Genomic DNA, 14,371 nt, shown 5'->3' with positions numbered 1-14,371 from the left:
TACTCTGAAAATAAAATAGTAATTTTTTTTGAATCCTTATATATTTTCAAAAATAAACTAATTATATTATAGTTTGTTTAAAAATATTATTGTGATTAATTTTTAAAGTATTTTTTATATACATTAAAATAATATATTTTTTTATTTTTTAAAAATTATTTTTGAGATCAATACAACAAAACAATACAAAATATATAAAAAAATTATTTTTAATAAAAAATTTAATATAGACATATACATATATATATATATATATACATATACATATAAAGAATACAATGGTCAACGTGGTACATTGACCAGTAATCCTAGGTAGATTGATAGATTGTCATGCCTTCTGTTTTAAGGGTGTCGTGCCGTGTCTGGTCACAGGCCTTTTGAAAGATGAATCATGTCCATCGCTCCCTTCATGGACCAAAATACCCCCTGTCTCTTCATAATATTCCCTGACAACCCTCAACTCTCCCTTTTCATTTGCTTCTACTTCAAGTGCCACTATCTCACGAGATTAACTGCTACTCCTTTTTTTCAATTGAACCCCTCCCTTTCTTTCTTCTGCTGCTTTCCTACTTGTATACTGAAAACTAAAAGAGAAAGAGGGAGGGAGAAATGGGTGTAGGCACCAGCAACTTTGTGATTAGATGGATCAACTTTCTCACCATGGTAAGCTTTGTTTCTTTTCCCCTTTCCCTTTTTGTTCATCTTTATTCTGATTTTAGCTTTCGAGTCAGATTCGATGCTACATTGTTAACTGGCCCTTCTGTTTTTAATTTCTTATTATTCTTCTGGCGTTGTTGATTATTTTGCGAAGGGTGGTTTTGTTTCTGGGATATAATAAGTTGTTCATTTTTACGACGGTTATAATTATTTGAAGTTTGCTTCTTTTGGGGGGTCATTGTAATTGTTTGATTTTTGCAGTCATGTCTGCTATTTTTTTTTTAAGATTAGGGTGCTTTCCTATCTACTTTCTTTTTTACACTATTGTTGTTCTTGGTTATGCTGGTAACTGGTTGTCCATGGTAATTGGTTTATAACAAGTGTACATGGTATCGTATTAAAGTTTGTTCCAGAATAACGAGTTTGCTCTAGTGCAGTTTTTTCTGTTTGGCTTAATCTACTTGCAATCGAAGTGAATACTATTTTTTTTTTTTTTTGTTTATACTGTGAGTTTATGTGTGTTTCATCCTCTCATTGCGTAGCTTTTAGCTATAGCTGTCATAATTTTTGGGGTATGGATGAGCACACATCATGACAGTTGTCGAAGGTCTCTTACTCTCCCAGTGTTGGGCCTTGGTGCTGTCATCTTCGTAATGTAAGTTCAAATTTTCTATTGTCAGCCTTCTTGTACCTCTTATGCATTTACCTTTAACAGCTACTGATACAACCTTTTGTTGATGTTTAGATCAATAATTGGGTTCTTGGGCGCCTTGAAGAGCAACTCCATTCTGTTGTGGATTGTATCCTTACTAAATGGCCAATCTTTTATACTTATTTGCTTGAATATTGATCTGCGTTCTTCATTTTTTTTCTTGTATTTCTTGGACATCCCTTAACTATTATTCACTCTCAGTATCTGGTTATGTTGTGTATCATTTTGGTGGCAATTCTGGTTTTCACAGTATTAGCGTAAGTGTTTTGTTTTTCTGGCTTAATTTTGATTATAGCGCACAAGCTTATGTTTTTTCCCTTTTTTAAGGTAGATAACAAACTATGCAGCAACATTTCAGGTTTGAACTTGACAATGTCTGTCAGTAGTTTGTTGTCGTTCCTAGTTTTCCCATTGATTTCCTTATTAAACATGACTCTTGCTCATTTATCCTGGTACTTCTGTTGCTATTGTCTTCAAAGTTTGTCTTCGAAATAAGGTCATTTTTTCTACGTATTATGCCATGAGGTTTAGGTATACATCAATTTCAAACAGATAAGATAGATTGATTGATTGATTGGGCCAAATTGACTAGAACTTATGCGCTCCCACCATGTTTAAGCTGCTTTTGTGCTCTGCTAAGAACCAATATTAAGTGTGGTGAGCCACATTTGTTAGGAAAATGAGATTTTTTTTTTGGCTCTCGTGGATACTTAATTTTTAGGTTGAGGTCCAAGATCCTTGATTTAATTACATGCCATCTCAGCTGCAATGGTCTAACTTATTGAAATGGCCAGATTTTGAGTTGAGCTTGGAGATAATGTTGAGGGTAAATGTGCTGGTATTTGGTGGAGTTAAATTTGCAGTTATCACATGGGATTAAGTCTAGCATGCAAGGCATCAGTAGGAAAGTGAAAAACTAGGAATATTTAGCTAGAGAAGTGTTAGCCATACTAGTTAAAGATGCAAACAAGGATGGGTTGAAAGAGAATGAGATAAAGGAAATCTCTTGTATATGAACCTTTTCAAATCATCTCTGATTTTGGTGCAACCAGGCTGCTGTTTTATGTTAATTTAAAAGAAATATATCTCTCTTATTTGGCATTTTCTCTCTATTAAAAGTTAGTCTAATCCATCTCAGTTTGTCCTCTGTGTTGTTTCAATTAATTACCATGATCTCTACAATGCTAATAGATGCACCTTAAAAAAAAAAAAAAAAAACAAACAAACAGAAGAAGAAGAAGAAGAGACAGGAAGGCTAACCGGTGGCCATATTGTAAACTCGTAACATAGCAAGAATGATGCTTCCAATTCTATCAACAAGTAAATAGGAGTTTTCATCAATCTTTTCCACTTTTATGTTACCATATGGTTTCAAAACCTTCAGCTTTTTCTCTCAACGTGTTTAGCATTTTTCTTTTGAGTTTGGAAATCATACTTATATTGCTCCTTGATTTTTTGATTTTTCCTGTAGGTTTATTATAACTAATAATGGATCTGGTCATAGTGTCCCTGGTTTGAGGTAAGAAATTTGTAATCTAGGAATCAAGTAACTATGCTTATATATTTTGTTCTGCTTTTGGGTATCTGTTCTTCAAATCCGTTGTTCTTCATCTTGACCCACCACTCCCTCAACCTCTCTCTCTCTTGCAGTTGGTTCAGATGTTAGTCTTTCAAAAAAATGCTTCAGATGATTATTTTTGTGAAAAAAGGGCTTCACTCAATTTTTAGATGATAATTGAGCTATAATAGCCACTTTCTTTATTGATTCTGATATACTTTGTTAGCTGGGGTTGTTATGGTGCAGCTACTAATACTTTCTTGTCTGGCTAGATACAAGGAGTATCAACTTCAGGATTACAGCTCATGGTTTCTTAAACAGGTAAAGACTTTGCCTTCTATGCCATTTGTTAAAAAAAGATGCTACTTTAAGATTCAGATTCTATACTAACTTGAAAATTTTGTGCAATCATGCCTAATCTTGGTCTTTGCGTCAGTTGAACAACACCAAGAACTGGAACCGATTAAAGAGTTGTCTTGTGAAAACTGATGACTGCAATAACCTACCAAAAAAATATAAGGTCCTGTTTTGTGCCTCAAATCTTATTACTCATCCATTTTTTTCATAGCTCTGAATGTTTATTGATTTCTAGATTGATTTTGATGTTTTTAAACCTGTTGATTTTAGACTAGTAAGCAGTACAAGTCAGCCAAACTAACAGCCATTGAAGCTGGTTGCTGCCGACCACCATCCATGTAGGTGTCTTTTTCTGACCTCACTCTCTGATCAAACATTCAAGTGAAATTTTTCTATTCACTACATGGAAATGTGAAGTCTATTATTACCTTACTACAAAGATATACATTCTGGCTCGGTGAAATTTTTGAGTAATGCACTTTCAGTCTACACATGACAGTTATGCATAATATTTGAACAGTGTCACCAAGGTTACCTTTTTTAACATACTCTGTAGGTGCGGTTATCCTGCTGTCAATGCTTCATACTACGACTTGAGCTTTCATCCGATTAGCTCCAATAAGGACTGCAAACTTTACAAAAATTCCCGGGCTACCAAATGCTACAATTGTGATTCCTGCAAGTAAGCATCATTACTTTTTCAACGATCCTTTCCTGTTCTGTGAATACTTTCCCTTTTCTTCTGGTGTACTATTCTTGCGCAACCGGTTCTTACTTTTCAGGGCAGGAGTTGCACAATATATGAAAACTGAGTGGAGAGTGGTTGCCATCTTTAATGTCATTCTGTTTGTTGTTCTGGTAAGCTTGTTCCTATTTCACTTGAATCTAGTCTTTCCCGGATGTTCTAACTGCTCTTCTTCTCTGTTGTGAATGCCAGTCAATGATCTATTTTGTCGGGTGTTGTGCCAGACGAAGTGCTGCCAGGAGTCACTCTAAAGCTTGAAAAAAAAAAAGATGAGAAAAAAAAAAACCGGTTTCTTTGGAATTTCTATTATATATCTCTCTATCATTTGTTTACCGCATGTATATCTCCGTTTGTCAGTTACTCTTTGAACATTTGTCAAATTAGTAATCGTTTTTCTCAGTTTGAATGAGACTGATGGTTTTATTTCAAGTGAATGGATTCTTTCAATGAAAAAAGCAAGCCTAGGCCACGACCAAAAAGCTACTGGTCCCAAATATGAAATCAAATAAATCCCATGAAAATGTAAATTAATGGATCCATTTTTCAAAAACCTTAAGCCTATCGAAGCCCGATAAGTGAAACTGAATGTCTGAAGGGCAAAATCCTATAATAAGAATGGTCATGTTCGATCCAGCATTTTCCGAGGAATCCCTTAGAAACACTGTTCACTCGATCCAATTCCAGATGTTTCCGGGAAGATTGATCACCCCATTCTGTCAATTTCTGTCAACTGAAGTAATGTAATCATGGTATTTGCTTTGGAGAGCCAAATATGTCAAGGACTTTTTTGTAAGGATTCCATGTCGTTTGCTTTCATAAAATAATTGCACAGTTACCCTACCATCTTCAGTTTTTGTATTTATTCTAAAAGTACTTTTTCTATATATATATTTATTCTAAAATCTAAAATACTAAATAAAAATGAAAATATAAAATGAAATCTAGAAAACAAGGACTTTATATTTCTTATGGTGGAGAATCTGGAAAACGTAAGTTAATATGCTTTAAATTTTATTTTTTTTGCAAGTTAATTTCTTATGAACATATAAAAATTAATAAAATAAAAATATTTTATACGAAATCATCCTTTTAGTTAATCGAAGGAGTCATTTTGGGACCTCCATAAAAGATCAGATATAATAGATGTGTGATTTCTATCATTGATTACACATAATGTAAGTCACTATCTCCTCTTCTGCATGCCTATTTTCATATCCAGGAAACTGGATAGCAAGTTCTGCAAGAAAAGAAAAAATAGGCAGACAAAAAAACGAGAGAGAGATAAAGTCTGGTAACTTGAATGGTCCCTTAGAGTAGAAACATTTCTTCCATGTAAATTTCCAAGCATGCTTTCTCTGTTGAATACTTGAACACACACCATCTCCATTTCTTTTTCGAACACTTTTACTTTTTTCTATCTTTTTTTTTTAATTTATGTGGGGTGTCCGGGCCAGCTTGCGCGCACCATGACTAATCCCCACGGCCCACTGAATACCCTGCAAACCCAGTAGGCATGTAAGGCACTGCGGGGGTGACAGGTGATTAGTACTTAAAAGTGCATTTTTATCATGGTTTTATATCATCATTTTGCACTTGAAGTATCAATAACTCCTTAACTAAAATATGTTTTATAATAATGTATCTAATAATATAAGATACCTATAATTTGTGGTAAATGTCTATTTTTAATGCAGGTCTATCACATAAATGAAAGGATTGATTGATGACTTGAAGAACTTAAATTGCATGGATAAAGAGATGGTCAAACTTAAAGAAGAGATGTCGGTGCAATTCAAACCGGAACATTGTTCGGTAATTGGGTTATATCTGGAGCTACAGATCTCAGATTTAGGTCCAATTTATATGGATGGAAAGGTAAGACATAGGCCTACAACTTTTATATGGAGCCCAAGATCTAAAAAGGCCATTATCAAGTCCAAATTGTAGCAACAACAAAGAAGCCCGAATCTGTCTTCCAGCCCGAGCACTGTTCGGTATTTTGGCCATATCGGGAGTTCTAGAAGTCCAAATGAGCTGAATTGTTTACACAAGAAAGCTGAGACAATTGCCTACAACTTTCATGTTTGCAACTGACTCCAATTTTGACGTTATCAATGACATTTTGGGCAGACAAGAGAAGATAAGGATTGTCACCAAGTCAAAAGTTGGCCACCCACTTATCAATTAGTCATCAAATCAATAGTTCCCAATTTTGGCCTATAAAAGGAGGCATTTGCCATGCATTTAGGCATCTTGGTTTCCAGATCAAGATCATGCTCTTCCTTTCTCTCTTTGTATTTTTTGTAATGTTTATGCTTTGCTTTCATTAATATTAAGTTTATACCTTTCATTTCCTTTCCTTTACTTAGTTAACTTTTATGTTCTTATTTTGTTTATCTATTTTGCTTTCTTTTATTATGTTTAGCTAAGTTTATTATGTCAAGGTGAAAAGGTTACACTAATGGTGTAAGAATAAGTATAGTGTAAACTCAATATGGACTTTAATGTTTGATACTAACATGTTTTGTATTTGTTATCTTGTTCACTCTTTAATACTTTGCTTGTTAAATGATTAATCTTGATTTATGTTGTATAACACTTGGTACAACAAATGCTTGGCACTTTCATAGCCCATATTGTATGGTATAACCGATACCTGAGCTATGAAAGGAACTTGATTTGTTGTTAACATAAGTTATAATCATGAATGCTTGACGAGATTTACAAGTACTAGCATTAATCGAATAAGATGACTAATGTAATCATGTTAACAATATATAATCTGATTGGAACCTCCTTTGTGTGTGGTTTCCAGTTCAATAATAAGAGTTTATACTATACTTGTTTGATATACCATTAGTGGAACCTCTAACCTTGACATTTGTTATTATCATTGTTTAATCATTACATTAATATTCCATCTCAAAGTTCTCATCTTCTTCTTCTTCTTCTCTTTCTTTTTCTTTATTATTATTATTATTATTGTTATTATTATTATTATTGTTATTATTATTATTACTACTACTACTACTACTACTACTACTATTATTATTAGTATTATTATTGCTTCTATTATTATTGTTGTTGTTTATAATTATTGTTTATAATTGTTGTTTATAATTTGTACAATTAACCTCCTTGTGGTTCGACCCCGGTCTTGCCGGGTTATTTATTACTTCGACACTCCTGCACTTGAGAGAAGACATCAATCTTTTCGTCGTGTCAACAGGCGTGCACGCCAGGACTCGAACCCAAGTGCAGTGGAAGGAGATAAGCCCCTTCCACCGCTAAGCCAAACACGAGTTTGCACTTTTTTCTATCTTTGATTGCACATAACGTAAGTTAGCTTTTTTTTTTTTTCAAATAACTTAGCTCATTTCCTTTCTCTTATATTTAATGTAATTCTTGAATTCTTTCTAAGTTCGTAATAATTTTCTAATAATTGCAACCATATGAGAATGTTCATTTATTATTATATATTTAGCATAAATATCATGCAATATTAATTGAAATTCTTGAATTTAATTTATTATTATATTTGAGCTAATCATCTTGAAATCTAAAAATTTATTGACTTTGAACTTTTTTATACTAGCAACTTCAACCTTAAATTTTTTATCCAAAACTTTTCAAATTGTTTTTATACTTTTAATTGAACTATACATATCATATCATGCATTGTTAAATATATTCAAGATATGGTTATTACATATGAAATCACTATCATTCTACATGTTCAAAGCTATCATAATAATAGAATTAAATTTATTATTTAAAAACTTTAACTCCTTTTTTGACAAGAATTTTTTTAAATTCAAGGTGGTCAAATAAAACAATATTTTTTATAATATATTAACATCATAATAAATTTACAATCATAACAAAAGACTAACATGTTTATTAAGCAATTATATATAAAATTGCATAAAGGATTGAGATACAATCTAAAAATTTAAGCTAATCATACATAGAATTATGTATAAGAGAATAAAACTAACTTCGATTATAAATTCTTAGCATTCATGGAAAGTATACTTAAACAAAATCAATAAATAATATTTACTTATCGAAGAACTTAGTCTATAACCAATTTTTTTTAGTTTTAAAAATTATTTTACAATAAACTTAAATCTAACTTTATCAAGAACTATGCAACACCTGCATTAATTTTCACTGGATTGTAAGGCTTAGCAAACTCCATTGACTGGGGAGGACATGTCCGTAGACCTCCAAATAAACGAAGCCCGCCAATGGGCTCCGGCGAAAAAAACAATTTTTAAAGACATGAATCTCGTTGCATTCTGTGCAGATGTTATGGTTATGGATGAAAACCATGCTTTTCAACATTCTAGTGACGGAGGAGTTTGCAGATACTGTGGAGGTATATGGTGTTAATAATGCTCGGAGAACCTCATTATCGTATGTTCTTTTTTGGAGGTCCAGGTGGGTACACAGGAAATTGATGTGTGTAGCATCTTAGATGAATAATCTACTTCGACTTCATATAATCAAATTTGATGAATGATAACTTCTTTTTATTTTATTTTTATTTTTTTGGGGGGTGGGGGGTGGGTTATGAATACATTTATTGATAGATTAAAGCCTATAATATATGTATTTGGGGTCACCTATTTTAAAACATATATTGAATATTAACTCTTTTTTCTTTTCATTTTTATTAGAAGATTCATCATTTCTTTAACACAAAAACTCTATTAATCTTTACAAAAGAAAAGGTTCGTTAATCTAAATTAACAATGGAATCCACAATGAATTTTAAATTTGTTTAAAAAAATTATTTCGAGTGGTCAGCATTGGTCAATAGAACAAAAAAAAAAGGTTTTTGAAACAAGGGGACTAATTAATTAATTTCTAGAAACTATAGAGACCAATTTATAATTTGCATATGTCTCTGTGGGGGAAAAATCATGACTATAAAACCCAAAACCCATCTTCTCTTAAACCCTACAAATAAGTGTTCACCAAACCCTTCAGTTTGGCATTTCCGCTTCCCTTTCGGCATCATGTACCCATCACTCATCCACCGCTCCAAATCCTTATCGGAACAGCTCCGGACCCGAATCTTCATTCGACTAATGGGTGGTGGACCACGAACCTTCCCTGGAGGTCTAAACAAATGGCAATGGAAACGCCTCCACGAGAAAAAAGCCAAAGAAAAAGAGAAACGCCTCCTTGACCAAGAAAAACAACTCTACCAAGCCCGGATGCGTTCCCACATCCGCTCCAAACTCGCCGGCCAACCCGACCCGAACCCGGACTCAAGTAAGTTCAATCCCATGAGCCCCAAAGAGCACATCAAAGCCCTCGCTGATCGGTTCATGAAAGAAGGAGCTGAAGATTTGTGGAACGAAATGGATGGGCCATTGAAAGACCCATCGGATGAACGGCCAGGATTTGTTGGGACTAATCAACGGCCAGGATCGATCAATTCGCCATTAGATTTGAGAAAATTAATGTCAGAAGGGCGCAATGTATCGCGGCATCGCGAAGAAAACGGGTTTAATTATGTGAAAAATAGAGATTATTCCACGCGTAGAGATTTAGATTTTGGGTCCAGTGGCGTTTCTGTTAAGCCTTTAGTGCGGAAACAGAGGAAGTTTAGGAGAAACGAGAGTTCTTCGAGTGATGATGATGAAGATTATGGGTTTGCTAATGATAAAGTGATGAATTTTGGGAGAGATTCAGGGAATGAGCTAGGGCCCGTGAGTAATTCGAGGAATGTGAGTGAATTTATGAGGAATAAGGGTTTTGAAACACAAAAACAGAGGGGGTTTGGGAGAAATGAGAGTGATGATTTGGAGGGTGGGGGAGAGAGGAGAGGGAGGAGTGCGAAGGAGATTGGGAGTAGAGATGCTTTGGGGAAGTATGGTTTGAAGAAGACAACAAGGGTTCCATTAAAGGAGCTTGAGAAGAATGATTTTGCGAATGAAGTGGAGTTGATTAGGTATGAGCTGGGGAGGAAGAAGAAGTTAGCCGGAAATGACGGGGATAACGAGGACGAGCATTCAATTCTTAGCGATAAACGGTAAGGTTTCTCTTGGTTTTAAATGGTGTCTTATGGCAGTAACTACCAAGGTAATCTCTGCATTCATCGGCAAATGTGCATATTTTTTGTCTGGTTTGAAAAGAATGGGAAAAGTAAAGGGAAGAACTTTGCATGTTCTGGAGAGTCTAGGGTAGAGTAAAGGCAGAGGTTTTGGAGTAATGTGTAATGTAATGATCCTTTGTTTTATTTATTAATCGGTGATTTTGTGCTGTATGTATTTTTGCAGATTTGATGAATGTGGTCTGTCTCCATTGACTGTCAAAGCACTTACAGCAGCTGGTTATGTTCAAATGACCAGGGTACAGGAGGCTACTCTTTCTGTCTGCCTTGAGGGTATACCAACTGTGTTTTATGTTTCATCTTCAGTTATGAGTGCTTTTGGCAACTATTCATTCTGCAAGCTCAAAAGTCAGGAAAGTTCAATACTGTTACTGTGCGCATGCTTGTCAACTTTTTCATTTTTGGAGTGTGCGAGGCCATGAGTGTGTTTGGATGCTTGTAGCATATCTCATGTTGTTATCCTGAAGAAATGCTCTCTTTGCTCCATTTTGATTATCCATAATTTTTTCTCAAACAAGTCAAGCCATGCTTCATTTATTACTATACCTTTAATATACATATTGAGAATAATTTCTGTTGAAAAATAATATACTTACACATTGTGAAGTTTGAATAATGGTTTTCACTTCAATTTGGAGCAGGTAAGGATGCTATGGTCAAAGCCAAAACTGGCAAAGGAAAAAGTGCAGCTTTTTTGGTAAACTACAAGTCTCTTGTCATTCCTGTAAAGTAATTTATGCTATTTTAGCTTCTTTCCTTCAGTGCCATTGTAAAACACAAACAGCTTCCTGCAATTGAAGCAGTTTTGAAGGCAAGAAGTAGCAATGCCAAGCTACGAGTTTCCCTGATATATGTTCTTATTCTCTGCCCCACAAGAGAGCTAGCAAGTCAGATAGCAGCAGAAGCAAATGCTATACTGAAGTACCATGATGGAATAGTTATGCAAACACTAGTTGGAGGAACACGTTTCAAAGATGATCAGAGATGCCTCGAATCTGATCCTTGTCAGGTTTGATCGTGTGCTATTGTGTTTTTTGCGAGTTTAACTTCGATTAATTTCATGGCATGTGCATGGAAAAGGAGAAAGGCAAAGAAATAAATATGTAGTTGCTATTCCTGTATTTCATGATTAAAACATGTAGATCACTTTCTGGTGCTAACCTTTTCCAGATACTTGTTGCAACTCCTGGTCGGCTGCTGGATCACATTGAGAATAAAAGTGGTTTATCCATGCATTTGAAGGGATTGAAGATGCTTATACTTGATGAGGCTGATCACCTTCTTGATCTTGGGTTTCGGAAGGATGTGGAGAAAATTGTAGACTGCTTGCCCCGTCAGAGACAGTCCTTGCTTTTCTCTGCAACAATTCCAAAAGAGGTTAGATTTTTCCTAATCTCTTTGTTAATGGGTCAAACAAGCAGCACTATTGTGTCACATGACTTCATTCTGATTTTAATCATGCTTATGCAGGTTCATCGAATTTCTCAGCTTGTATTGAAAAGGGAACATGATCTTGTTAATACTGTGGGTGTGAGTTGCATGGAAACTCCTGCTAAGGTATACCTTAAATCAAGAAACTGTTATGGTATATTACCAATCAGGGAATGCCAGATGATGATTACCTGATGTTGTTACAAATTATCATATTACCTATAAAACAATGCCCATAGTTACAAATTATCATATTACCTATAAAACAATGCCCATAGTTACAAATTATCATATTACCTATAAAGCAATGCCCACAGTTTGTCTTAGGCTGAACATTCTATCACTGGCTTAACAACTGGATGTTTTAGATGTCTAATCACTATAAATAAAATCACGCTGACTGTTTGGCATTTGATATCATGATTGTTTCTAAATTGAGAAGCAAAAAAGCATCAATCCTTGTTTCTGCTCCTGCAGATCAAGCAGTCTTTTCTTGTCTCTCCACATGAATTGCATTTTCAGGTAGTGCATTATCTTCTGAAGGAGCATATCCAGAAGGCACCTGATTACAAGGTAAGATTCTGTAGTTTTTGGATTTTGTTTATTTGCAAAGTGGAATGTGTGTGGTTGAGTCATGGACATTTAACTTGCTCCAGGTTATTGTTTTCTGTACAACTGGGATGGTAACATCACTCATGTATCTACTTCTCCGGGAAATGAAAATGAATGTAAGGGAGATGCATTCGAGAAAGCCTCAACTCTATCGAACTCGTGTCTCTGATGAATTCCAGGAATCAAATCGTTTGGTTCTTGTTACATCTGATGTTTCTGCTTGTGGAATGAATTATCCTGATGTTACTTTGGTTATTCAGGTACCAACAACTCTTGAGAAAGTTATATATTCATATTCTGCTTGTATAAATTGCTGATCATCAAATCATCTATGCCCCAAGAGACAGTATCTCTCCAACACCCAGTATTATGTATATGTTTTCCCAGTACTGTAAAATAATGCATCAATTTTAACAATAATCAGGTGGGGATTCCTTGTGATCGTGAACAATATATAGATCGGCTTGGAAGAATAGGACATGAAGGGAAAGATGGAAGAGGGATCTTATTGCTCGCACCATGGGAAGAATATTTCCTGGATGAGTTAAAAGACCTGCCACTTGATAAGTTTCCTTTACCAAAAATGGATTCAGAAACTAAGCTTAAGGCACTTCCCTAACTTATTACTTGCTCTAATTGCTTCTTTGTGCTTGTTTTTATTCAGCATTCTAACAGATTGTAGTTATGGTTTGATATTAAAAGAAATGAAACTGAACCTAGAGAATAAGTATGCAAAGGGCATGTGTGGAATTCGCAATTAACATTCTGAAGCTCTGGGATTCTTTATGTTAAACAAGATTTTTAATGATGAATTCTTTATGTGAACTGTGGAATTAGCATCATTTGATGATCCTTGATTGTATCAGAAAGTTGTGGTCCTGATACAGACAGTAACTAAATTGCAGTCAGCCTCGATTTGAAGTGCAAATATAATGCTTTCCACCCTGAAACATCAAAATGCATGCATTCTAGAGTTTTAGTCCCTCTTATCTATTTGTTATCAGGGCATGCAATTTCGCAGGTTTTATATGTCTAACTTTTTGCAGATGGAGGAGTCCATGTCAAAGATTGATAGTAGTGTCAAAGAAGGAGCATACCATGCTTGGCTAGACTATTATAACTCCATCAGAGAAATTGGAAGGGATAAAACCTCGCTGGTTGATCTAGCCAACCGATTTTCCGAGTCAATAGGCTTACAAAAACCACCTTCCCTCTGCAGAAAAACAGCTTTGAAGATGGGTTTGAAAGACATACATGGTATCCGGGTCCGAAGGTAGCACTTACTGGGAGCATTAATACATGGAAGCTGCTGGTTAGTATTGCTGAGGTTAAAAAAGGATCATGAACTTGTGCTGAAAGACCAGGTTCAACTTTTATTCCACCTGAAAACTGGTATATGTGCTAGGTCTAGCTCTGCCTTCAATCATCATGCTATCGCTTCTTCTAAGCTTTGTAATTGCGCTTTCGATGGGTTATTCTATTGCATTCATGATCTGGAATTTGTTTGATAGCGGGCTGAGAACGACAATGCACTCAGATACACGCGCCCCTGTTACTCTTTATATTGTTTTTTAGTAATATCATTATTGCTGTTATTAGTATTTGTCGAGGATCTTTAGGTTGCGTTTTTCTCAAGTACTTTTTCCTCCTCCTTTTTTCGGGGTTTTGGGGAGGATAAGCAATGGGCATAGGCCTCCCCCATCCTTGAATCCCTACCCTATCTGTAGCGTATTGGATTCCAAGTGAGAACTCCAAATCATAACAGCTGGGGTGTCCTTTGAAACCGTTGGTTTCATTTTTGCACATGAATGCACATTGAGGGGGATGAGAATTACCGACTGAACTTGTGATTTGATTTGATCTCAGGAAGATACGTTGGAGCTTCAAATCCAAATTGATTGCTTAAGAATGTATTCTAAGCAGACATGGATATGTTTTAAAAATTTGCCAAAAGTGTTGGATTATTAAACGACTAAACCACACGTGATGGTAAAGAAGGAAGAACAGTAACAACAGCAACTTCTAGACAGATTAAAGAGCAAAAATAGTTAAACAAAAAAAAAAAGAGCAAAAATAGTTAAACACTGTTAACCACACGTGATGGTAAAGAAGGAAGGACAGTAGCAACAGCAACTGCTCGACAGATTAAAGAGCAAAAATAGTTCAACACTG

General features: G+C 35.0%; 2 protein-coding genes across 2 annotated transcripts; both read left to right on the top strand.

The window, feature by feature from the left end:
- The first annotated feature begins 380 nt into the window (after nt 1–380).
- TET10 (tetraspanin10) lies at nt 381–4,478 on the top strand. Its single transcript, XM_011030922.1, has 11 exons — nt 381–663; nt 1,200–1,312; nt 1,403–1,457; nt 1,571–1,626; nt 2,841–2,888; nt 3,200–3,248; nt 3,364–3,447; nt 3,555–3,622; nt 3,841–3,966; nt 4,067–4,142; nt 4,222–4,478. The coding sequence occupies exons 1-11, from the start codon at nt 610–612 to the stop codon at nt 4,285–4,287; spliced, it is 795 nt and encodes a 264-aa protein (XP_011029224.1). The 5' UTR covers nt 381–609; the 3' UTR covers nt 4,288–4,478.
- Nucleotides 4,479–8,981: 4,503 nt separating this feature from the next.
- LOC105129026 (probable DEAD-box ATP-dependent RNA helicase 48) lies at nt 8,982–13,808 on the top strand. The gene is made up of 10 exons (XM_011030921.1): nt 8,982–10,075; nt 10,323–10,429; nt 10,798–10,853; nt 10,941–11,165; nt 11,327–11,533; nt 11,627–11,713; nt 12,065–12,160; nt 12,244–12,459; nt 12,624–12,806; nt 13,246–13,808. The coding sequence occupies exons 1-10, from the start codon at nt 9,054–9,056 to the stop codon at nt 13,474–13,476; spliced, it is 2,430 nt and encodes an 809-aa protein (XP_011029223.1). The 5' UTR covers nt 8,982–9,053; the 3' UTR covers nt 13,477–13,808.
- Nucleotides 13,809–14,371: the final 563 nt, after the last annotated feature.

Source organism: Populus euphratica, unplaced genomic scaffold, assembly GCF_000495115.2.
Source record: "Populus euphratica unplaced genomic scaffold, PopEup_1.0 scaffold48.1, whole genome shotgun sequence".
Taxonomy (NCBI): domain Eukaryota; kingdom Viridiplantae; phylum Streptophyta; class Magnoliopsida; order Malpighiales; family Salicaceae; genus Populus; species Populus euphratica.
This window is presented reverse-complemented; position numbering and strand designations above follow the sequence as displayed.

Excerpts from the sequence above, each read along its gene's own strand:
- TET10 (XM_011030922.1), top strand. The coding sequence starts at position 610 with ATGGGTGTAGGCACCAGCAACTTTGTGATTAGATGGATCAACTTTCTC. Across the intron at positions 1,627-2,840 it reads CTGGTTTTCACAGTATTAGC|GTTTATTATAACTAATAATG; the intron begins GTAAGTGTTTTG and ends TTTTTCCTGTAG. Across the intron at positions 2,889-3,199 it reads CATAGTGTCCCTGGTTTGAG|ATACAAGGAGTATCAACTTC; the intron begins GTAAGAAATTTG and ends TTGTCTGGCTAG.
- LOC105129026 (XM_011030921.1), top strand. The coding sequence starts at position 9,054 with ATGTACCCATCACTCATCCACCGCTCCAAATCCTTATCGGAACAGCTC. Across the intron at positions 11,714-12,064 it reads GCATGGAAACTCCTGCTAAG|ATCAAGCAGTCTTTTCTTGT; the intron begins GTATACCTTAAA and ends CTGCTCCTGCAG. Across the intron at positions 12,460-12,623 it reads ATGTTACTTTGGTTATTCAG|GTGGGGATTCCTTGTGATCG; the intron begins GTACCAACAACT and ends AACAATAATCAG.